Source organism: Rhizopus delemar, genomic scaffold (genome assembly GCF_000149305.1).
Source record: "Rhizopus delemar RA 99-880 supercont3.5 genomic scaffold, whole genome shotgun sequence".
NCBI lineage: Eukaryota > Fungi > Mucoromycota > Mucoromycetes > Mucorales > Rhizopodaceae > Rhizopus > Rhizopus delemar.
Genome location: NW_027137831.1, coordinates 1,870,006 through 1,892,427, shown reverse-complemented (window position 1 = coordinate 1,892,427; position 22,422 = coordinate 1,870,006). Strand labels below are relative to the sequence as shown.

The window sequence follows — 22,422 nt, the reverse complement described above, 5'->3', positions numbered from 1 at the left end:
ACATATCACAACTGCTCATCCATCCAATCGACATGCTCTTGAGCACATGCAATTGGCTTTCCAAATGTCATTCTTTAATAACCAGATTACAGTGCTGTAAAGAACGAGCCAAATTAATTATTCAAAAAACGATTAATCGTTCACCTAAGAACAATTATCCCCATTTCACTTAATTACAACATTACTGATCATAGGTAGCGAAAGGATCCCTGTGTACTCCCCTTTCTAGATATCACTTATCTTTTTTTATGGTTTCCTTATAATTTTCTGCACCATTTCCAAAGAATATTAAGTCAGTTTCACTGTATCTATCTACCATAGAACTGGCGGCCGTCGGTAACATGTACAGTAACCACTCTATTTAAGGGTGGCCAAATTTTTTGGAATATCTACCCTTAAATAGAACATATCCTTAAATCGAAATTCGTAGCTGTTAAAAAATTGAAATCACTTAATATGCATTGTAGCTGCATTATAGGCAGGTTTGTGCAACATGTTTCCACATAGGCCACTGTCGGTTGGTATAGATTTGGTAATTGTGTAAGGACATTAACAAGTCAAAACTTGCTTAAGACTTGATCAAAGTTGCTGGAAGGATAATATACGAGTCGTAGGCTCAAGATAATTTTGACAAGAATAAATATGACATAACAAAATTTATTTTCTTTGTTTAGATTCTATCTATAAAAAAATGTCTAATAATAAATCTGTACGCCTTTCTTTCTCAAAAAATTGAGCTTTTGGATCAAAATGCTACTGATCGACTTAACCAAACAGAATTAAGTGAATGGACTATGAAGAAATTCAATTTAGATCAACCACTTGCCTAACAGACTATATCAAACATTCTCAACAATGCTGAAACGTTATATAGTAATATTAACGTTGTCAATAATGGCAAAAGTCTAAAAACAACACGCTATCCTCAACTTGATGAAGACCTATTGCTTGAGTGGAGTATAGAATTCTTGAAAATGAAACTTCATTTTCTTCTGGATGGCTAACCAAACTTTTTAAGCGAATTGGAGTAAAATGCAGGCCAATGCACAGTGAAAGTGCCTCAATAGACATCACTTCTGAAAACATTCAGAACGAATTGAGGAAGATAGAAGAACTTCTTGGGCCATATGATCCTATAGATATCATGAACTTTGATGAAACAGGCTTATATTACCAGCAACCACCAAGAAGAATCATACGTTCCGAGTCGCTTGGTGGCCTAAAAAAAGTAAAACTCGTCTGACAGTTGAATTGCTCTGTAACTCGGATGGGACTTACAAAGGGCAACCAATTGTTATCGCACAATACAAGAGCCCCAAATGTTTTAAAGCAAGAGCTAGTTTGTTATCCATGACTGCAATTGGAAAAAAAAAAAAAAGACAAAACCTTTCAATTAAGCAAATACGATCGATGGATGCTTGACGGTCAAGATATTTCGGCAAAATTTCATGAATATCGCAATCAGTGTTTGACAGCCAGTTTTGACAATCTGGCAAATTATTTCAACGAGATTTTGTAAGATTCGATTTATAAAAATAAAAAACTGGTCTCTTATCTCTTTTCATAGATCATTATCTGGTATCCTTGTTCTTCAACAGCGTGTCGAATATGGAAATCCATCTGCTAGCCTTTTCCCCTCAAGTCTTCTGAATGCCATGCGAAAACAGCTGCTGAGCACATTGTACAAATGCAAAAAATTCGATGCCAAAATTTTGCCAACTGTGAGCAGTATATTGAACGTTAGTAGAAATGTCTTTTTTTGGGAGGGACGCCATTTAACCTATTCACTTATCTACTTTAGGATTATATCAAAGATGACGTTGATGATTATGCCGCTAGAATTCAACTGTTGCAACTTTGTGGTGACTTAAAGGATGAAGAACACCATGTGCTGCAAGCTATTGTTGAGTTGTAAGTGTAAACTAACTTTTTTTTTAATTTATTTTTACGAAAAAGTGACTTATGCATGTTATAGGATCTCATCCTTGTATGATTGCAATATGAAAACCCCGTCAGAAAGCCATCTGGAGTCAAGTTACGTCCATCCTTTTATTCACGGACTTTTTTCATCGAAATGTCCATCCAAAATCGCTCATTAGTAAGTATTCTCTTGTAAAAGCTGGCAATATCATTCACTTCTTTTACTATTTTTTTTTTTTTTTTTTTTTTTTTTTTGGATAACTCTAATCTGATGGTTGATGAACAAACATCAACGAATACAAGACGTCCGGACTACAAGACTGATGTTTTTGAATCATATGAGTTTGCCTACACTACAACTCTCGGGGAAATTAAAGCCAACAAAGACGTATCACTTGCAGACAAAGTTACGGATTTTCATCGAATTGCTATATTTTGCAAGGATGCCATTGACAATTTCAATCTTTCTACCACCATTGGCTTCCAAGTGGTTGGTAAATAAACGCAAAAATAAAAAGACAAATCTCACCTCTTATTTTTTATTCATTCTTAGGAAAAACAATTACGTTTTTCGCTATGAGCCTGCAATACAAACATCTTTACACCTTTACAGAAATTGTGAGCTTGGAAATTCCTTTAAAGAAATCCGATCTTTTGAACTTAGTTGGCCGATTCGATGAATTGGCCACCCTCTCTTACATTCATGACAATCTTTGCACACCTTCTATCCGTGATATCAGTCATCTGCGTATCGAAACTTCCCAGCATTCATATGTTTGTGACAGTTTGGATCAGTCAAAAACCAAAAAACGTAAAATCTCTTTCTCACTTGGATCGTGAATTATTTGTCACACTTCATTGTTCAATAAAAAAGACTTACTTTGAAATATATCTTGCATGCCATTGTGAGCGCCAATTTTTTTTTAGACACAACAGTTAACTTTTTTTTTAATTGCCGTTTATCATGTCAATGAAAGAAACCGACAACAGGAACCAAAATGAAATAAGGGGATGTGTCAAAAAAAAAAAAGCAGATTGGCTTCAGGTTAAGTTCTCTCGACCAGGTTAATTTCTGGTTAGCGGGGCCTCCGGCAGTCTTGAAACTTCACTGATGGAAAGTTTTTGTATCTGAGAAACTTAATAATAACAGAGCGTATTCGTTGGAGGAAGCTTTGAGGAGGACATTGTATCCTTATGCTGTTCCATATACGACTGAGCAAGAGTGAATTTGCAACCATGCTACGTCCTTGTATGGAGAGTCCTCGTTGAGCTAGGATATCAGCATGCGGTTTAACTTTTGTAATAATGCTGTCAAGATAGTTGGACATTTGCTGTGTACTGCTTGTAAGTGGATATCCCAAATAGATGGCAGCAGTAGAGTCCTTGTTGTCATGCCATTGAAGTATACGGTTTGCATTAAGCATGGTACACCATTCTAGTTGTTCTTCACCTGAAAGAGAAACAACCAGTGTCTTATGACGATTGAGTTTGGCATTGGAGGCTCTCCCCTATAAAGACACTAATTGTAATAGAGCTTGTAATTCTGTTGGACCCTTGAGAAATACTAGGACATCGTCTGCATAAGCCAAAGCTTTAACTGGAGGCGACGACCTTGCCAAGTTACTTAACCCGGAATGAATAGGAGGACCAAATAGACCGCAAAAAAGTCTCGATAGCAAGATTGAAAAGCAGAGAGGAGAGAGGATCTCCTTGTCGAAGTCCTCTTGCTTGCTGGATCGATGTTGTAAGAAATCCATTGATGTTAATACAGAATGAGGTACCAAAAAATAAGGACAAAATACTTGTAACCAAAGTCGATGGAAATCCAAACCGTTCTAAGCAGTCCTTCAAATATTGAGGATGGACGCGGTCATATGCCTTTTCTTGATCCAAGAGGAGGGCTATTCCGGACAGTTTAAAGCGTTCTACGATGCTCATAATTAGTCGCGTGGTAGCACCATCATCGGCTATGAAGCGTTCAGACATAAAGCCAGTTTGATGTATATCGATTAGAAGCGGTAACACCTCATTTACCCTTGTTGCCAACAATCTAGTAAAGATTTTGGCATCGGCACATATTAATGATATAGGTCTCCAATTTTTAAGTTGACTTCGTTCTCCTTTTTTAGGTAACAGTATAACCACTGATTGTTGCCATGTGTTGGGAAAATTACTTTCCCTTAGTGCTATATTAAGTACGTTTGCAAATAAATTTCTACAAAATGGGCGTTGAAGCAGTATTTGAAGTATCTCATATGGTATGCCATCCCCTCCCGGGTTACTGTTTCTAGGGGCTTTGGAGACGCATGCTAAGGTTTCTTCTTCAGTCCAAGAGGATGTTAGTGCATTGTTAACATCTTCATTAAAGCAGTTAGACGGAGGAATATAGTTCATATTCTCTTCCATTGCTTCTGTCTGAATGGGCTCGGCTGAGTAAAGCTTTTCATAAAACTGTTTGGCACATTCATTGAGCTATTGTGGGGATCTAACTAACTGACCATCTGAAGACTGAAGTTCATGAATAGCTTGGTTTTGTCTACGAGATTTGATCGTTCGATAAAAATAAGAGTTTGATCGTTCTCCATGTTTCCTCCATCTTGAACCTGATCTGAGGGCTAAAGTAGAGGCTGTTGATTCATATATTTGGTCTAATTATGACTCTGCATGTTTTAAAGCATCAGCAGTATGGTCAATGTGCTGTTGTCGAAGGAGTAATCTTCTTCGTCGCTGTAAATAGTCTTGTTTACAATTCCTTTTGGCGTGTAATTTGTGCGTGAAGCTTTGAATAAAACCTTTTAGCATAACTTTGAAGTGATCCCATTGGGCAGGAGGCTCTAACATTGGGATATGTCGGGCAGCTGCATCACAAAAGGAAGTGAGTTCTAACCGAAAGCTTTTATCATTTACTAATAGAGGATTGCATCGCCATATACCAGGACCAGTGCGCTGTTCGCCCAGTGTAACTGCCATCGAAGCTGCAGAATGATCACAATTTGGAACATATTGTACTTTGGGTTGTGATATACAATATTTGAGATCATTAGTAACAAGCAGAAAGTCAATTGTGGAGATGCTACGAAAGGTAGGTATATCCCGGTAGTCCGAATTAACATGTATGGGGTCATGCCAATATTGTTGTATCCAACGATGCCATGAAAGAGGACGATTACTCCTGGTTGGCCTATGTAAATTATGATTGAAATCACCCATAAGAATACGCCTATCCTTTGGTGACTGATTATATTGAAAAAGGATGTTACTATCGTTCAGGAAATTAAATCGTGCAGTGCTGGTGGCAGGAGCATACACTACATAAATGGTGATAGGCTCAAAAAGACTGGAAATGTGAGCGATCTTGGTTGCCATTATTCTGCCATCAGTAGACGACCAGAGGGGAGTGAGCGATATCGACGAATCGAAAGTAACCAATCCGCAATGAGGGGTCCAGTTGCTGGATGTGACTTGTAAAGATAGATTGAATCTGTTTTGCAATTGCTCTGTCGAAGCGTGAGTTTCTTGTAGAGCAAGTATGTCGTAAGGTAGTGAACGTAAAATTCTTGAAAATGATCGTCCTGACTGTGTCAATATTTTTTTGAGGCCTCGGCAATTGAGCGAGGCTAATGAGATATGAGCAATATTACTCATACTCATTGTGACGAGTTGATACCGATGCCATGATCGTCAGATGATGATCGGACATCAGACTTATATTCCTGATTCTCCAATGTAGGTGCTGCGATTTCCCCAGCCTCATTTTGTAAATCATTTACTTCTTGACTATCAATAGACATATTGTCTGTTGCACTTTCGTCTTGGCTCTCATCGCTATCTTTCTCCGATTCATTCGATGGTACATAATCGCTGTCACCAGGATCTTCTGAATCACTATCGATATTTGTTTCAGCTAAATCTGTTATAGGCACAGCGAGAGTGGACACTCCTTCCTTGGAGACTACATGATCTTTTTGTGCATTCGTTGATGCGTCAATAGCACCACACGGATCTTCTTGTGATAAGATATCGTTGTTAGAGTTCTTGTGGGCAGAGTGGATGGATGTTTCAACGTTTGAAACGTTTGATGAAACTGCGGCTGTCGCAATTCTGGATCTTTTGGTTCCTACTGGCGGTGAACCCGTCTTGGGACAATCACGAACAAAATGTTCAAAGCTTCCACAAGCATAGAAGCTTTTTGTTTTCTGCTTTTGCAGACGTTGGCAAGAGCTCTTGGTATGTCCAGGTTTATGACAATAAAAACAATGCCTTTCCATGCCTCTCCATGTTGCAAGAATAATTCGACGTTGGAAAAGTGGGATTCCATGGGTCAAGGGTTGATAAACTTGTTCTTGATCATTGGTGGTGCCAAGCATGACGTAACCTTTGCTAAAGCACAAATTGGTTTTAGGATCAAGGTAAAGCCCAACATGTAAGGCTTTACCATACTTTTTAAACGCTTCTTGCAATAACGGACTTAATTCGAATGGTCTCAAAATAGGTAATTTATCCAAAGCAACACGGTAAACACTGCTTTCAGCAGATAGTGTTGGCGTATCATGAATGGTGTGGGAATTGATTTGAATTCCTACAGAGCATGCTTTATCTCTAGCTTCTTCAGAATTAAAAGCTATAACCGTCCCTCTGATTGATCCTTGGTAAGTGTCAACTCCTCCTATAGCTTTCGGATATTGGGAGGACAAGGATTGAAGAAAGACCTCAATTGACAAGTTTAACGACTGAATGTCGAATACTGCACTATTCTTTTCAGATGATTGTATCCATAGCTTCTCGTTCCGTCTTTGTCGATTTGCTGCTTTAGCGTCTTTGTCCTCAAACGCTATAACAGCTTAATTTCTTGTGTTCTTTGAGTAAGCTCTGAAGGTTTGCCACATTGCTGCAGGCGAAGGAGCTGTTGATGATTTGGAAGAGTCTCCTTTTTGCTGATTATCCCCATTATGGGGAGTTTATTGGTTCTAATTGGTTGGATATCTGTATAACATATGAATGTGCGAAAGAATCTTGCGACTTTACTTTCTGAAATGACTGTACTACACAGACAATACGTTTAAATTTGATTTTTACTTATAAAAAATTAATGACTATTTTGAGCGCATGATGTCTAATATTGCATCGTTTTCGCCCTGGTCAGATCAATAAAAAGTTTAATAGAAACACACAGACAATATAGTATTTCCAAAAATTAATCACTTTTTTGAAAATTTTATAATACAAATTATACAGAAAACGACATTTGGGTGCGACATTAATTTTTGGAAATGCTGGCATCTGACGGCATCACCTTTAGCCATATATTTAGCACTGCTGTAAATGCTTATATTTCTAAACTACAAAACAGGCCACTTGAATGTATGAAAATCACTTACGGTTAATAATTAAGAGCTCAACTGTGACTTTATTTGATGATATACTACACAAATTCAATGAGTAATAAGCATATTTCAATAAAGTCTTTCCAAAAACAGAAAGAATTAATGAACAGAATTGGTTGCATAATTAAACAGCCTACCAATTGAAAAATTTTAAAATACTTGAGGGAAACCATTCACATGATTGAAAGTATTGTAACCAATAAAATGAACGTGTGTACTAGAAATTTTTTGGTCTATGGGAAACACAAATAATACGTAGTGAATTCTCTTTAGTATATTCGATTGAATGTCCGTTGATAATCTGTTGGTTAAGGAACCAAGACATTGTGTTTGAGGGAAAAAGTATATAAAGTACAAAGCTTTTCAGCATCTTATTTTTTTTTTTTTTTTTTTTTTAACTTTTAGTTCCTTCTTTTTTTGACTCTTTCTTTTTTTCTCTCTAATCGCTCATCCATTCTTTAAATATGCCTGCTGCTGCTTCAAACAACAACTTCAAGAGCGAAATTGAAAACAAGAAGATGTCTATTTCCTGCAATGTTCCTTCTGAAGCCAACTTTAAAAAGGTCATTGATGCTTTCAACAACCTTGTCAATGCTGCGGAGACTGACAGTCGTGAAGCTATTGTAGATGAACTTGTTGCTACTATCAAGTCCAATGGTGTGTTGTCCCTTAAATCTGTTATCGGATCGATGGAAAAGGACATTGTTTCAAAGAAGAATGTTCATGCTCGTGCCGGTGTCATTTCTTTGCTTGTGGGTCTTACAAACGACAACCTTGAAAGTCAAGTTCATCCTTTCTTGATTCGCTTCATCCCCAGTCTTTTAGAGCTTCAAGCCGATAAGCAAGCTTCTGTAAAGGAAGCCGCTGCTGCCGCAGCAAGAAACTTGGTTGAAAAGATCAACCCTTACACCTGTCCTCTGATGGTACCCTTCATCCTTGAGGGTCTCGGTAACTCTTGTAAGTGGCAAACAAAGATGCTCTCTCTCGAGTTATTGGAACTCCTTGCCAAGCAACATTCCAAAGAATTCTTTGTTGCTATTCCCGATGTGGTTCCTGTTGTTTCTGACTGTATGTGGGATACTAAGGCAGAGGTGAAGAAGAAGGCAACCGAGACAATGTCTGTGATCTGTGGTTTGATTGAAAACAAGGATATTGAGCGTTTTATCCCTGCTGTCATTGGCTGTATCAATCATCCTGAAAATGTTCCAGAGACAATTCATTTGCTTGGTGCCACCACTTTTGTTCAAGAAGTCGACTCTGCCACTTTGTCCATCATGGTACCTCTTTTGGGTCGTGGTTTAAATGAGCGTGCTACTCCTATTAAGCGTAAGGCCGCTTTGATCATTGACAATATGTCTAAGCTTGTCGATGATCCCGATGTAGCCGCTCCTTTCTTGCCTCTTCTTTTACCTGCTCTCGAAAAGGTACAAGACATTGTTGCTGATCCTGAATGTCGTGGCGTTGTTCAAAAGGCCCTTGCTACTCTTCAACGTGTTGGTAACCCTGGTGTTGAGGTCTTTACCAAAGACCAAAAGAAGACCAAGGTTGAAATATCTATCAAGGAGCTTTTGCCTGAAAACTTGGACGCCTTTTTTGATACCACTGTCACCTTTATGAATGATGTCGCTCTTACCTTGTGTGTATCCAAGAATTTCTTCAAGGATGTTTGGACCAAGTCACTTGCTCCTTACGCAAAGTCCTTTTTATCAGATTCTGATGCTGAAGCCCTCGCTTTCTCTGCTTTAAACAAGTGTGAGGAAGCCGTGACTCCCAAGGATCCCGAGGAAGAGGATGACGAAGGTGAGGATCTCTGTAACTGTGAGTTCTCTCTCGCTTACGGTGCCAAGATCTTGTTGAATCGCACTGCTCTTCGCCTCAAGCGTGGCCGTCGCTACGGTCTCTGTGGTGCTAACGGCTGTGGTAAATCAACTCTTATGCGTGCTATTGCCAATGAGCAGGTCGAAGGTTTCCCTCCTCGTTCTGAACTCAAGACAGTATACGTCGAGCATGACATTGATGGTTCCGAGGCCGATACTCCTTTGGTTGATTTCATTCTTGCCTCAGATGGTGTCGAAACCAAGGATCCTGAGCAAGTTCGCAAGATTCTTCTTGAATACGGTTTCTCTGAACAAATGGTTACCAAAATGGCCATCGGTGAACTTTCCGGTGGTTGGAAGATGAAGCTTGCTCTTGCTCGTGCCATGTTGATGAACGCTGATATCCTCTTATTGGATGAACCTACCAATCACTTGGATGTTGTCAACGTTGCCTGGTTAGAAAACTACCTTCTTGGTTTGAAGACTGTTACCTCTATCATTGTCTCTCATGACTCTGGTTTCTTGGATCATGTCTGTTCCGATATTATTCACTATGAGCCCAACTACAAGCTCAAGCGTTATAAGGGTAACTTGTCCGAATTCGTCAAGAAGGTTCCTCGTGCAGCCTCCTACTACTCTTTGGAGGCCTCTCAAATCAAGTTTTCTTTCCCTGAACCCGGTTTCTTGGAAGGTATCAAGACCAAGGAACGAGCTATCTTGAAAATGAAGAACGTTGATTTCCAATACCCTGGTTCTGACCGTAAGCAGTTGATCGACATCTCCATGCAATGTTCTCTTGCTTCTCGTGTTGCCGTCATTGGCCCTAACGGTGCTGGTAAATCCACTTTGATCAAGTTATTGACTGGTGAAATCGAATCTGAAGTTGGTACCGTATGGAAGCACCCCAACTTGCGTATTGCTTATGTCGCTCAACATGCTTTCCACCACATCGAACAGCACTTGGACAGTACTCCTAACGAATACATCCAATGGCGTTATGCTACTGGTGAAGATCGTGAAGAACTCGACAAGAATGATCGTATGAATGGTGAAGCTAATAAGAAGGTTATGGAGCAAGTCTTTGTGATCGATGGTGAAAAACGTGTGATCGAAGAAATTGTGGGCCGTCGTAAACTCAAACAGTCTTATGAATACGAAGTCTCTTGGGTCGGCCGCTCCTCTGTGGACAATACCTGGATCTCTCGCCAAAAGCTTGAAGACATGGGTTTCGGCAAGAAGATTGCTGAAGTTGACTCTGCGGAAGCTGCCAAGATGGGCTTGAATCGTCCCTTGACTGCCAAGGAAATTGAAAAGCATTTGACCGAAGTCGGTCTCGAAGCCGAGTTTGCCACTCACTCTCGTATCCGTGGTCTTTCTGGTGGTCAAAAGGTCAAGCTTGTCATCGGTGCTGCCATGTGGAACAAACCTCACATGTTGGTTCTTGACGAACCTACCAATTATTTGGATCGTGAATCTCTTGGTGCTTTGGCTATGGCCATCAAGGAATATGGTGGTGGTGTTGTCATCGTTACTCACAACCGTGAATTCTCTGAAGCTTTATGTACCGAAGTCTGGAAGGTTGACAACGGTCGCTTGACTCCCTCTGGTCATAACTGGGTCAGTGGTAATGGTTCTACTGTTATTAAGGAACAAGAAGCCGAAGACATGGTTGATGCTCAAGGTAATACCATCAAGGCTGTTGAAAAGAAAAAGAAGTTGACTTCAAAGGAACTTCGTAAGAAGAAGAAGGAACGCATGGAACGCCGCAAACGTGGAGAAGAAGTCTTCTCTGATGAAGACGACTTATAAACAGATTGGCTTATTTTTGTATATTTTTATTTTTCAGTTTTATTTATCTTTTTTTTTATTGTAATAAAAAATTTTCAAACAAACTTTTGTATTTGTCTCCTACTTTTATATAAATTTGCCAACTCTTTATGTGCACATTACTATTTTTCAAATTATGAGAGCAAATTCCCATTTTTCATTGCTTAGTTTGAAAGCTCTATATGGCTTGTGCACACATGTATACAACGGTTAATTTATAGCATAGTCTTTACCAAAAAGTAGGATTATGAATCATTCTGTGTTTCCCTAGTGTACAAAAACTAAATCAGGAAGTTCATCATTAAGATGATCTTTTATAAGAACTAGCATTCACTAGTTAAAAAAATCGATGTTTCATATAAAAAATGCTGCTACCGGTCATTATGTTGAACAGGGGTAGTTGACAACGGAACAACCAACGGTTTCTATAGAGATCTCCCCCGAAAGGTTTAATGGAACACTGGATATTCCTTTTAAGCAAATAACGTGAAACCATATTCGTGCTACTGTTCAAGAAACCGTCCTTTTTTTTTTTTTTTTTTTTTTTTTTTTTTTTTTCGTTCTTTAGAAAAAAATAAAAATGTCGAAAATTGTCATTGACACAATTGAAAGAACAAAAGAATATAATAACTTTATTGAACATTTGAAAACTTTTCACAACAAAAAAGGGTAATTATTCTTTTGATTTTTTGACTGCAATGTCTAACATGATCATAGAACAACTTTACTTGCTGAGCCGGTCTTGGGAGGAAAGAAAATTGATTTACACAAACTTTATAAGGAAGTTATTGCTTCTGGTGGATTTGAGCAGGTAAAGATAGATTATATGTGGGAAGGGTGTATATGTCTCATATAGAAGGAATAGGTTACCAAAAAGAGAACTTGGAAGCAAATAGGCGATATTTTCGATTTACCAGCAACTTGTACAAATTCTGCTTATATTCTAAAAGGACTTTATATTAGAAATTTGGTAAACCAAAAAAAGAGATCAAAAGAGATATAAATTCTTGATAATAACTGTACTTAGTTGGGATGGGAAGAGGAACATATCTGGTGTAAAGAGTGGATTCCACCCCAGGAACTTAAAGGACCTGAAGCTCATAAAGCATCCACTTTAGCTGGCAAGACATATAGAAAATTCAAACATAGCGCAATATGCAAGTCATCTGATATATAAATATGATTATTAAATTAATGTCATTGTTAGGTAAACACCATGACCCATCTTCCTTATCCAGTCAATGCAATCTACTACCTGCGCCCATACTACCATACAATATGATAAAAAGGGATGAAGCCAGTAAATGTTCTGTGTCTGAGCAGCACCATCTTACTCAACCTATTGATCACATCCACTCCATCGAACCAGATGGCAACCTGGATTGTGTAACAGGTAAACATAATAGTCCACTCTCAATGTGGCAACTCACAGCATGATTCTTTTTTGTAGGCACTGAATTTGATGAGGATGCGAAAAAGAGAATTTTACCTGCACTTCAATCCAATAATCCAACGCAAGTCGAATTGGCCTTAAACAAGGTTGTCACTATATCTTATGAATGTCCACAAAAACTTTTATTATCCGATAACCTGGATTTATTGGAGGCATTGCTTCAAAAGGCAGATGTTTGTTTACAAAGTCTACTTTTTTCACATTCAGACGATGAGGCACAACAAACGATTCTTAAAATATTACACATCATGCGTAACTTTTCCTTCATTCAATCCAATACCAGGGCATTAGCAGTCAGTTCAGATTTTAAACAGATGCTTATCAAATGTCTCGTTTTGCCCGATTCTTCACATTACAGCCATTGTATAGACATTTTGGAAAATATGACACCCTTTGTCGAATTGGGACCATTTGATTCTATTATTGGATGCTTGAATAACTTGTTGATGACAGCAACCGAACGCTCTGTGGTCCTGGGCTCGATTCGTATCTTGACAATACTTGCATCATCCAATGCTAATTTGCACTATTTATTACCGACATCAACCCAAGTGGCCGAGAGAGTAGCTCAATATTTGATTGCGAACGACGAAGAATTGATTGGAGTGAGCTTAGAGTATCTATATCAATACAGCCGGCTGTCTACTTCATTTAGTCAATATTTGCTTAGTCTCCATAGTGGTGCAGACATTGGTATCATGGTTTCTCTTCTGATGGTTCCATCCAAATATTTCAGCCCTATGCTTGTGCAAGATACCTTTTGTTCACCTTTACCCTCTCCTTCACTCAACATACTCAATAATCATCACAAAGGACGTCATGGCAGTGGTCCGTGTGTACCTGATCTAGCCTCTTATCAGCAGTTGGATGAGCCTTATCGTTGCTTGGGATGGTAATTGTATTATTTAAATAACAAAGGACGATTATTGATGTGGTTATTTAGGCTTAAAGATAAATTTGAATTGACTCATTCAAACAGTGAGCTATCATTGGATGACATGTATTTGTTATACGAAATGAGGTTTGGTCATGAAAAAGCATTAAGAATGAAAGAATTTTACACGGTGCTCAAGATTGCCTTTCCTATTGCAATCACAGGAGCAAGCTCTCCGCAACAAGGGGGTGCTGTATTAGAAGGCACGACGATTCGAGGATTACAATTAAAGTTGTGTATTTTACAAGATGGTAAGTGTCTATTTATAACAAAGAATAGAGTGTAATAATTATACGTGTAGGGTCCGACTTGATGTGCCAGTGGACAAACTGTAATCAAACCTTTGATAGTGAACAATTACTTCAAACACATGTTTTACATGACCACTTGCCAACAACAACAAGTTGCATGTGGAGTAATTGTGAAGATGGCAATTTGTTTCAGGATCAAGGAGAACTAACAAGTCACATTCAGCATTCCCATCTTCTTGGTTACACAGATGATTCTGATATTCAAGGGGTTGCTCTTGTTGCTGCACAGTTACTCAAAGTGCTTTCACAAAATCCCAATAGTCACGCTCGATTTATGCCTTACGAACGAGAATTAATTTTGATGTCAAAAAGAAGACCAAAATTACTCCCATTTATAGAATCCATGTTTTCAAATTTTCAAACTTCCTCCACCACTTCTTCTGTATCTTCACGTTCTTCGATATAGTCCTGAGCTTTTTTTTTGTGTAGCCCTTGACAACATTTCGTCATCAATTTTTTTTTATTCATTTATTTCATTTATTTATTTGTATTTCTCACTTTCTCTTCCTCCCCCCTTTTTTTTTATTAAAAAAAATAAATTATTTTCATGTCTAAAAATTTGACTATAAACACATCCAAACCACAAAAATGGTCACCTTCTCCTGGTTTAGATATTCGAGAAGAAGATGAAGCACCTCAAAAAGGATTTATAGAAGACGACGATGAAGAAGAAGAAGAAGAAGAGGAAGAGGAAGAAGAAGGTTCTGATTTTTCATCTTCACCGAGTATTCCAGACGAAAATATCAATTTTGATCTGGTTTATACACTTCATACCTTTGAAGCTACAGTAGATGGACAGGCATCTGTCAAAAAGGGTGATGCACTTACTTTATTAGATGATTCCAACTCTTATTGGTGGTTAATTAAAGATCTAAAGACATCAGAGGTTGGATACATTCCCGCAGAGAATATTGAAACGCCCTTTGAGAGATTAGCCAGATTGAACAAGCATAGAAATGTGGAGGTAGGGCGATGATATGTTTGTGATGAAGATCTAATTTATTTGCAGATCACTTCTCTCAACCATGCAGCTCATTATATCAATAATAAAAAAAGAACGCCAAGCAAGAAGAAAGTTATTATGTCACCCTCTGTTCATGTCCAACTTGAGATTATCCTGACAGGAGAAGAAGGGGAAAATAAGACTGAAGAAACAACGTATGAAACATGGGATGAAGATATGATAGACCACGATGATCAGGAGGATGGTAACCAGGTGAAGAGTGACCATGAAGATGAGAATGCAGAGGAAGAAGAACAAGAAGCAGCAAAAGATGATAATTTACTACACACACCTACCGAAGATAACTTATCCTCCAAAGTATTACGAGTCCATGCGGGCAATATCAGTGTTGGAGCATCGTATCACTCTATTCGAATCACAGAAAATATCAGTACAGCTGAATTGCTATCAAAAGCAATGGAAAAATTCCACATTCCTCAGATCGATCATCATCACAGACGTACTGTTAGCAGTGTTGAATATTATTTGTCGGTTAGGAACAGAGACGGAGAGGAAATTACGATTGGCCCTGAGGATAAGCCATACAGTATTTACGAAACATTAAACGCACACCTCACGACACCCATGCCTAGGTTGTCAGAACAGCTAAAGTTGTCTGGTACATTAAAAAAGAAGAAGAAAATGCATGATGTTCAGTTTTTGTTGCATAAACGTATCAAACGAACGAATGATGGTGGATTGGTACACATTAAACTATCTTTGTTGGCTCAAAAGTCTATAGCTGAAAAGGGAAATCCGTTCCAATCATGGCTTATGAAAAAGAAAAAGAAAGTTGCTTTAGAAGCTGAAAGAATTGATAAAATGGTTGCTGTTCATGATGCGATCACTATATCTGAGCTTACACTGATCGCATTCGAAAAGTTTCATATTGTACCTCATAAATCACAAAAGTACAGATTGTTATTACACACAAAGAATAGAGGTAAAAGAGATGAGAGAATGAAATGAAATATATGTTTACTAATGTCAGCATACATCTATGTCTATAGATGTCTTGTTGAATAATAATTTGATATTGTCTGATGTCTTGAGAGAATTAAGTAATAATGAGGAAAAACAATTTGTTTTGCACAATTTCAGTAGCACTCAGACAGCGCCACACAATAATAATAAAGTATGTCCGGAAACAAAACAGCCAATACAGGTAACCATGGCAGTTGATCGTGCAACACAAACAATCCTAAAGCGTGTGGACACTGCCTTGTCTGAACACAGTCACCAAACACCTACCGAAGACGGTAAATTTACAATGTCAGTTTCAAGAAATGATCAAAATGGAATCGATATTCACTTACCTCATGGACTATTAAGAAGTAGTCATTTGGGGCAGAATAGGACACAATATTCTTTATTGACCAGTCCTACAAGCAATAAGCCTATACTCCAAAAAGTCTTGCCAGCAATAAAAAGTCAACAAGATGAATCGAATAGTATCATATCAGCAGAAGAAATGGAGGCACTTGTACGCTATGCATCACATTATTTGGATAACTTAGAAAGCAAGTATAGCCACCGATTGAGTATTACGAATGGAAGAGAGATTGACTTTTCTAATATGAGTGATTTGGAAAAGGTAAGCAAACAAGAAAAAAAAAATTTTTTTTTTACTAAGAGCAAATAGGAACTCCAAAAAATTATTATGCTTCATTCCGCATAAAAAGCTATTACAACATCATTTATATTCTGTATACATACTCCCCTTCCCTCATATATTTATATATTTTATTCATATTGTCATATTAAAATCTTATTTTATTGGTCCTATTGTGATGACTGTAGTTGAACGTCATACAAAGGTGTCACTGACGCATGTGATGATTACTCGAGATTAAAAAAAAAAAAAATTCATGTGTGATTTCTACTTGTTTCTTTCACATCCTAAATGTCAGAAAAAGTGGATATAATAGACTTTGAAGAATACAAGTTACCTCCTTTAGGACATGCTGTATCTGGAGCTGTGGGATCTACTATTGCAAACTTGTTTATATATCCACTTGATATGTAAGGATCCCTTTCCTTTTTAAAGTAGAATTTCTCTTTTAAACAATCAATCTAGCTCAACTACTCGACTCCAATTAAAAAAGGGTACGGAAAAGGAGCAAGGCATATTAGATACCATAAAATCAATTTATGAAAAAGAGGGTGGCATTAAAGGATTATATGCTGGACTAGGCTCAGATACAATCGCAACTGTCCTATCGAGTTTTATCTACTTTTACTGCTATACAGCATTAAGAAACGTCCAAGAAAAGTTGAATACGCGTATGGGTAAATCAACTGCCCAGTTAAATGTAGCTCAAGAGCTCTTTTTGGGAGCTGAAGCTGCCTTGATATCTCGTTTCTTTACAACACCTGTGTCCAACGTGACAACTCGACTTCAAACGAGTGCCGGTCAAGGTGGATTTCGATCAACAGCCACAGCGATATTGAAACAAAAAGGGATCACCGGCTTTTGGACTGGATATCGTGCCTCAATGCTCTTAGTCTCTAATCCTTCAATTACTTATTTTGCATTTGAAAAGCTAAAATCGTTTTACATGCACGCAAAAAGAAAGTCAAGCTTGTCACCACTTGAAGTGTTTTTGTTTTCAGCTCTAGCCAAGAGCATTGCAACTATGATTACGTATCCTTTTATATTTTTAAGGACTCATATGATTAGTGGAGGAGAAGAGAAAAAGGACAGCAGAGGCATGTTGAATACATTCAAAGTGATAATCGAAAAGGACGGGATTCCAGGATTATACAAGGGCATGAAAGCACAACTCATTAAAGGATTCTTTAATCAAGGCATCATGTATATGATCAAAGACTATGTAGCAACTTACCTCACTCTTGTATTCTATCATTCTTACAAATTAAAAATGAAGGCAAAACTAAGTGTATAATATTAATAAACTTGATTTCTCTCCGTATATACCTTGTTAATCACATTCCTAACAATATCTATCAAGCACCTTTCTCTTGTCTTCCTAACCATCATCACTTTACAGCATACTACCTTTCAGCCGTTAATTTCAATCACTGCGAGTTTCTTGAAAATGACATAATGCGGAGTTTTGTTACGTGAAAGGTACTTACGCGTCACTTTTATCAATACTTTTCTTTCCCCTTTTTTATAAAAAAAAACACACACACACAATGGAAAGACTTCAACGTTTATTTGGATCTGCTGCAGCTGGCTTAGGACAGGTTAGAGAAATACCTTTTTAAGACTAGGGATTTGATTTGCTTACCAAGTTGTTATATTTTTAGGGAATGCAACCTGGCATGGATACACCTACTGTTGATAATGCTGAAATGGTTTATATTTCGTCATTAGCTCTTTTAAAGGTAAATAGAAAGTAGCATGCTATTAAAATACAATAAATACTTATACTCTGTTTAGATGTTGAAACACGGTATACTGTTTTACTTTCAGGTGAAGAATAATGCTAACTTTTAAAATTAGGTCGTGCGGGTGTTCCTATGGAAGTTATGGGATTAATGTTAGGAGAATTTGTAGATGACTATACTGTTCGTGTTATTGATGTATTTGCTATGCCACAAAGCGGTACCGGTGTTTCAGTAGAAGCCGTCGATCCCGTCTTTCAAACTAAAATGTTGGATATGTTAAAGCAGACAGGAAGACCAGAAATGGTTGTTGGATGGTATCACTCTCACCCTGGTTTTGGTTGCTGGCTATCCAGTGTTGATATTAATACACAACAGGTAGAAGATAGATGTTGTAAAAAAAAGCCAATGACTTATGACATAATAGAGTTTTGAACAATTAAATCCTAGAGCAGTTGCAGTGGTTGTAGATCCTATTCAATCAGTCAAGGGTAAAGTAGTCATTGACGCATTCCGTCTAATCAACCCTCAAACTGTTATGCTTGGTCAAGAACCACGTCAGACAACCTCAAATATTGGTCACTTGAACAAACCATCTATCCAAGCATTGATTCACGGTTTAAATAGACATTATTATTCAATTGCTATCAACTACAGAAAGAATGAATTAGAAGAAAAGATGTTGCTCAACTTACACAAAAAGGACTGGACTCACGGTCTTACATTAGAAAACTTTACTGAACACACTGAGGTAAATGAAAAGAGTGTTGCAAGCATGTTGACACTGGCAGAAGCATACAACAAATCTGTACAAGAAGAATTAACAATGACACCCGAACAACTTAAAACAAGACATGTGGGTAAACAAGACCCTAAACGTCACTTGGAAGATAAAGTTGAAGCAGTTATGGGCAAGAATATTGTTATGGCATTAGGCACGATGATTGATAGTGTCAGTTTTTAATAAAATGAAAGATGAACAAAACTAAGAAAGAAAAGGTTACTATGTCTAATACAAGTTGAGATATTATAATTTACTTTTGCTTCTGTATGCACTATATATTATTTGAAGCGAAGATAAAAGTTAACCTACAACAGAATAACAATGAGAATTAAGTCATTCAACTTTTTTTTTTATCTTTTCAGCTTACTATTAATGCAATCACTAGAAGAGCACATAAAACAACTGGTCCCCAAATATCGTCATAACGACCTTCAATGCGACGATTAATCATCCTATCAAGTATCGGTTGATATACTACGCATTCACCTATTCTCTAAAACGTACCATGCGCGCTTTTCGAACCGATAGAGCGCATAAATAGAGATACTAGCAGCCAATGTAATAAAGATACCACCAATAATACGTGAAACCACGTCACCAAAATTGAACAAGTTCAATGCTACAGTAAGAAGTAAAGCACAAAACTGAAGCCAGGAGATAAAGGTGCGTTCGTTGGCAAAGAATACCTTAGGCTCAGCACGAACTTTGAGCTTTGCCTTCTTAACTTTACTTTCCACTCTACCTAGTTCAATGTCCTGATTCCTTTTCGCAAAGCATTTGTCAAGAAATGTAAGGTTCTCTGTTGAAGACGAGGGCTCTTTGATATCCTTTTTTTTAGCAGGTAGTCCAAGTGCAAGTTTTTTCTGTTGCTTTGTCATATTTGCGGTGACTGTAGGTGTAGGGGATGTGTTATTGACTGCAGTTGCTGGACCGCTGGATAGATCTGGGGTCTTTTTTGTTGGGTTGTGTTCTTTGTCCTTTTTTCTCGGCTTGCATGCTTTATATTTACCATCTATCAAGGGCTTGACATTCTCAGGTCGAACCAGGCCACAGTTTTTTCTTTTAGGCTTGCGAATATCCACATCTAATTCAGATAACCATGAAGGAAGCAGAATTAATTTTTCACGGTAAAAGCAGGATGCAGCATGTAGATATTTTGAAAACCTAGGGACCTCATGTATCAAATGGCACTCAATCAGTGCAGATAACCATTCTGGCCACTGATTTGAATCCGTCTGCAGTTTCATTTTCAAAACAGCATAAGGAAATCGGAGTACATCTTGCTCTTGAATTTTATCAAATGGATAGTCAACGTCTACGTCGCTCCGCCGCCAAGATGGAGAGGATTGTCTACGGATCAGGTTGTCCATATGATCTTCTCGAATAAAGGTAACGTCTGTATCAAGTGAGATGCGTAGACGATGATCCTCGGGCAATTGAAATGATGTACGATTACAAAATGTTCGCACCATGGGTTGGAGCTTCTTTTCTCTAAAAGATTTTTGTATATCTTGGGCAATAAAACGAGTTTGATCAGGATTGCTTTTGTCCAATTTGGATTGATTGATGTCTTTGACAATCTCATCTGCAGTTAATGAACCCAACATGAATGCAGTTATTTGATCCTTTTCTAGCTGAAAACAGTCCTTGGCTGAGTTATCGTTTGGCCATGAAGCACTTTGTGTCTTGCGTTCAATGTAAATCTCTGATTCGCTCATAGATCCATACCTTTAAAGAAGTGAGATATACAACCACAATCTACTCTCTTTCTTGATCTTACCATCGAAATCGAATCGCCTCTGCTCCTTCATCTCGTTGCAAACATGTATTATACAAATCTAGGCTTGAATTATCAAAATAAACGCTTGATATAGTCGAGCTTTCAAACTCGCATAACTTTTGTTTGTCACGTATAAAAATGGGCAAGTGTAACATGACAAGTGCTTTGACTTCTGTAATGTTATCAGGATGAACCCAATATGTTACCGTTGTTCTTTTGGGCTTGTTTTGATCACTACTAAAGGATGTATCAACGGGGGATTGCTTACCCAGATTGCGGCAGATGTGATGAAGTGCAGATATATAGACAATGGTTTCATCAAATCGCTGCTTGTCTAATGGCTTTTCTCTTAGCTTTTCTACAAATGTCTGCTTTAGTTGGAGTCCAGTCCATTTATCATGCTTTTTTAATATCTTTTGAATGGCTACATAATTGACACGAGTGAATTGAGATAAATCGTTGATATCAAACAGTATCTCTGTAAGTGTATCATCCATAATCTTATAATTGGCATCTATAGACGCGTCTAAGCTTTTTTGGAATGTTTTCATTGTGCGTTCACAGTAAAGAACACGCGAATCGATTTCCAATGATTTGGCATTTATAAAGTCGTATACTTTGTTTAACTCGTTATCCAATAAGCTGACAAATTTCTCTTCATCTTTTGTTGTCCAGCCATTATCAAGTTGCCTATTCTTCAACTCATGCTTGAGGGTGTCATATGAAACGTAAGAGTGTCTCCAGGGAGCAAACATATTTTGCTGTAATTCAAGCCCGTATTTCATTTTATACTATTCAATTTTTGTTCTTTTTTGATAGGAACCTTTACTTTTTTTTTAAAAAATTTTCTTTAATACAAAAGTGGTAATATAAAGAGAAAGAGTATCACACTAAGAGAAAATCGCAATATAAATTAGGATGTTTAATCAATCGTTCTATACTTTTCTTGTATTGTATGTACTAATTAAAGGGGTATCAGTATGCATATATTTCGCTACTCTTTTTGTATCCTTGGCTGTTTAGTATGTATCATTCCCTTTCCCCTCTCCCCTTTCCTTTCTTTCCCTTCTATAAATTCTACTGCTCATTGCCTACAACAAATCAGTAGTCACAGGAACCTAAGAGACTTTTATTGGAGGATAAGCATTCGTTCTTACAGAAGGAATTGAGATTGGAAAACGTAGGCACGTTCTTGCATGGAAGGTAGTTTCGCAAGGTAGAATATCACCTTGATAGAGGATATTACATATGTACACTTGCAACACTCTTAATTCTTGTACTCTTTAATGAGTTTTAATAAAAAATAAAATTTTCCTGACTGTATTACAAGTTTTTGAAAGTATCATTTCAGTTTTGAGCTTGTTAGTTCTTAAAAAGTGCCAAGTTCCTATATGAGTTTTAAAGAGTGATATAAGCTTGAAAAAACAAGAATACTTATTCCAATCATACAAGCTGCAGTACGGCCTCTTGTGAGCTCGGCTGCAGCCGTTGGTAATAATTACTAGTACAACCAATTAAGAGCATCCTGTTACTACTTCAGGATAATTGTAAGGAAACAAGAAAAGCATCGCTTCTTTAGAGCTCTTCTAGCTTTATTTGATCTATCCATTTTCAATTTTATTGACAAAAATTATTGTGACATAAAGTAAGATATACGAAAGGAAATAAAACCTTCGATTAAATTTGGAAGGCCATGAATTTGAGATGAGCTTTTTTTTCGCCAGCAAAATTGAATAAAATTAAAATTAGGATTGTTTAGAAACACTATAGTGGTGGTGGTAGTGGAAATTACAGGTTTCGATTTATGTCTACTTTCATGAAGGACAATTTTTATTAGCAATTAAAGGGCCACCTTGAA

At 37.5% G+C, this 22,422-nt stretch overlaps 9 protein-coding genes across 9 annotated transcripts; 6 read left to right on the top strand and 3 right to left on the bottom strand.

The window, feature by feature from the left end:
• Nucleotides 1–2,191: 2,191 nt before the first annotated feature.
• On the top strand, nucleotides 2,192–2,760 carry RO3G_07486 (uncharacterized protein; the record flags this gene model as incomplete). Its single annotated transcript, XM_067662076.1, has 2 exons — nucleotides 2,192–2,414; nucleotides 2,474–2,760. 2 exons carry the CDS (start codon nucleotides 2,192–2,194, stop codon nucleotides 2,758–2,760), a joined length of 510 nt encoding a protein of 169 aa, XP_067518177.1.
• Nucleotides 2,761–2,996: 236 nt separating this feature from the next.
• RO3G_07485 (uncharacterized protein) lies at nucleotides 2,997–4,326 on the bottom strand (the record flags this gene model as incomplete). Its single annotated transcript, XM_067662075.1, has 2 exons — nucleotides 2,997–3,428; nucleotides 3,550–4,326. 2 exons carry the CDS (start codon nucleotides 4,324–4,326, stop codon nucleotides 2,997–2,999), a joined length of 1,209 nt encoding a protein of 402 aa, XP_067518176.1.
• Nucleotides 4,327–5,567: 1,241 nt separating this feature from the next.
• On the bottom strand, nucleotides 5,568–6,287 carry RO3G_07484 (uncharacterized protein; the record flags this gene model as incomplete). The annotated part of the gene is made up of 1 exon (XM_067662074.1): nucleotides 5,568–6,287. The coding sequence occupies one exon, from the start codon at nucleotides 6,285–6,287 to the stop codon at nucleotides 5,568–5,570; it is 720 nt and encodes a 239-aa protein (XP_067518175.1).
• Nucleotides 6,288–7,768: 1,481 nt separating this feature from the next.
• On the top strand, nucleotides 7,769–10,930 carry RO3G_07483 (uncharacterized protein; the record flags this gene model as incomplete). Its single annotated transcript, XM_067662073.1, has 1 exon — nucleotides 7,769–10,930. One exon carries the CDS (start codon nucleotides 7,769–7,771, stop codon nucleotides 10,928–10,930), a length of 3,162 nt encoding a protein of 1,053 aa, XP_067518174.1.
• A 1,296-nt stretch (nucleotides 10,931–12,226) lies between these two features.
• Nucleotides 12,227–14,052, top strand: RO3G_07482 (uncharacterized protein; the record flags this gene model as incomplete). The annotated part of the gene is made up of 4 exons (XM_067662072.1): nucleotides 12,227–12,341; nucleotides 12,399–13,293; nucleotides 13,345–13,586; nucleotides 13,637–14,052. The coding sequence occupies 4 exons, from the start codon at nucleotides 12,227–12,229 to the stop codon at nucleotides 14,050–14,052; spliced, it is 1,668 nt and encodes a 555-aa protein (XP_067518173.1).
• A 675-nt stretch (nucleotides 14,053–14,727) lies between these two features.
• On the top strand, nucleotides 14,728–16,076 carry RO3G_07481 (uncharacterized protein; the record flags this gene model as incomplete). Its single annotated transcript, XM_067662071.1, has 3 exons — nucleotides 14,728–15,592; nucleotides 15,660–15,908; nucleotides 16,030–16,076. The coding sequence occupies 3 exons, from the start codon at nucleotides 14,728–14,730 to the stop codon at nucleotides 16,074–16,076; spliced, it is 1,161 nt and encodes a 386-aa protein (XP_067518172.1).
• Nucleotides 16,077–16,934: 858 nt separating this feature from the next.
• Nucleotides 16,935–17,245, top strand: RO3G_07480 (uncharacterized protein; the record flags this gene model as incomplete). The annotated part of the gene is made up of 2 exons (XM_067662070.1): nucleotides 16,935–17,067; nucleotides 17,193–17,245. 2 exons carry the CDS (start codon nucleotides 16,935–16,937, stop codon nucleotides 17,243–17,245), a joined length of 186 nt encoding a protein of 61 aa, XP_067518171.1.
• Nucleotides 17,246–18,055: 810 nt separating this feature from the next.
• Nucleotides 18,056–18,964, top strand: RO3G_07479 (26S proteasome non-ATPase regulatory subunit 14; the record flags this gene model as incomplete). Its single annotated transcript, XM_067662069.1, has 3 exons — nucleotides 18,056–18,068; nucleotides 18,119–18,378; nucleotides 18,428–18,964. The coding sequence occupies 3 exons, from the start codon at nucleotides 18,056–18,058 to the stop codon at nucleotides 18,962–18,964; spliced, it is 810 nt and encodes a 269-aa protein (XP_067518170.1).
• A 302-nt stretch (nucleotides 18,965–19,266) lies between these two features.
• Nucleotides 19,267–21,319, bottom strand: RO3G_07478 (uncharacterized protein; the record flags this gene model as incomplete). Its single annotated transcript, XM_067662068.1, has 2 exons — nucleotides 19,267–20,512; nucleotides 20,565–21,319. 2 exons carry the CDS (start codon nucleotides 21,317–21,319, stop codon nucleotides 19,267–19,269), a joined length of 2,001 nt encoding a protein of 666 aa, XP_067518169.1.
• Between the last annotated feature and the right edge of the window lie 1,103 nt (nucleotides 21,320–22,422).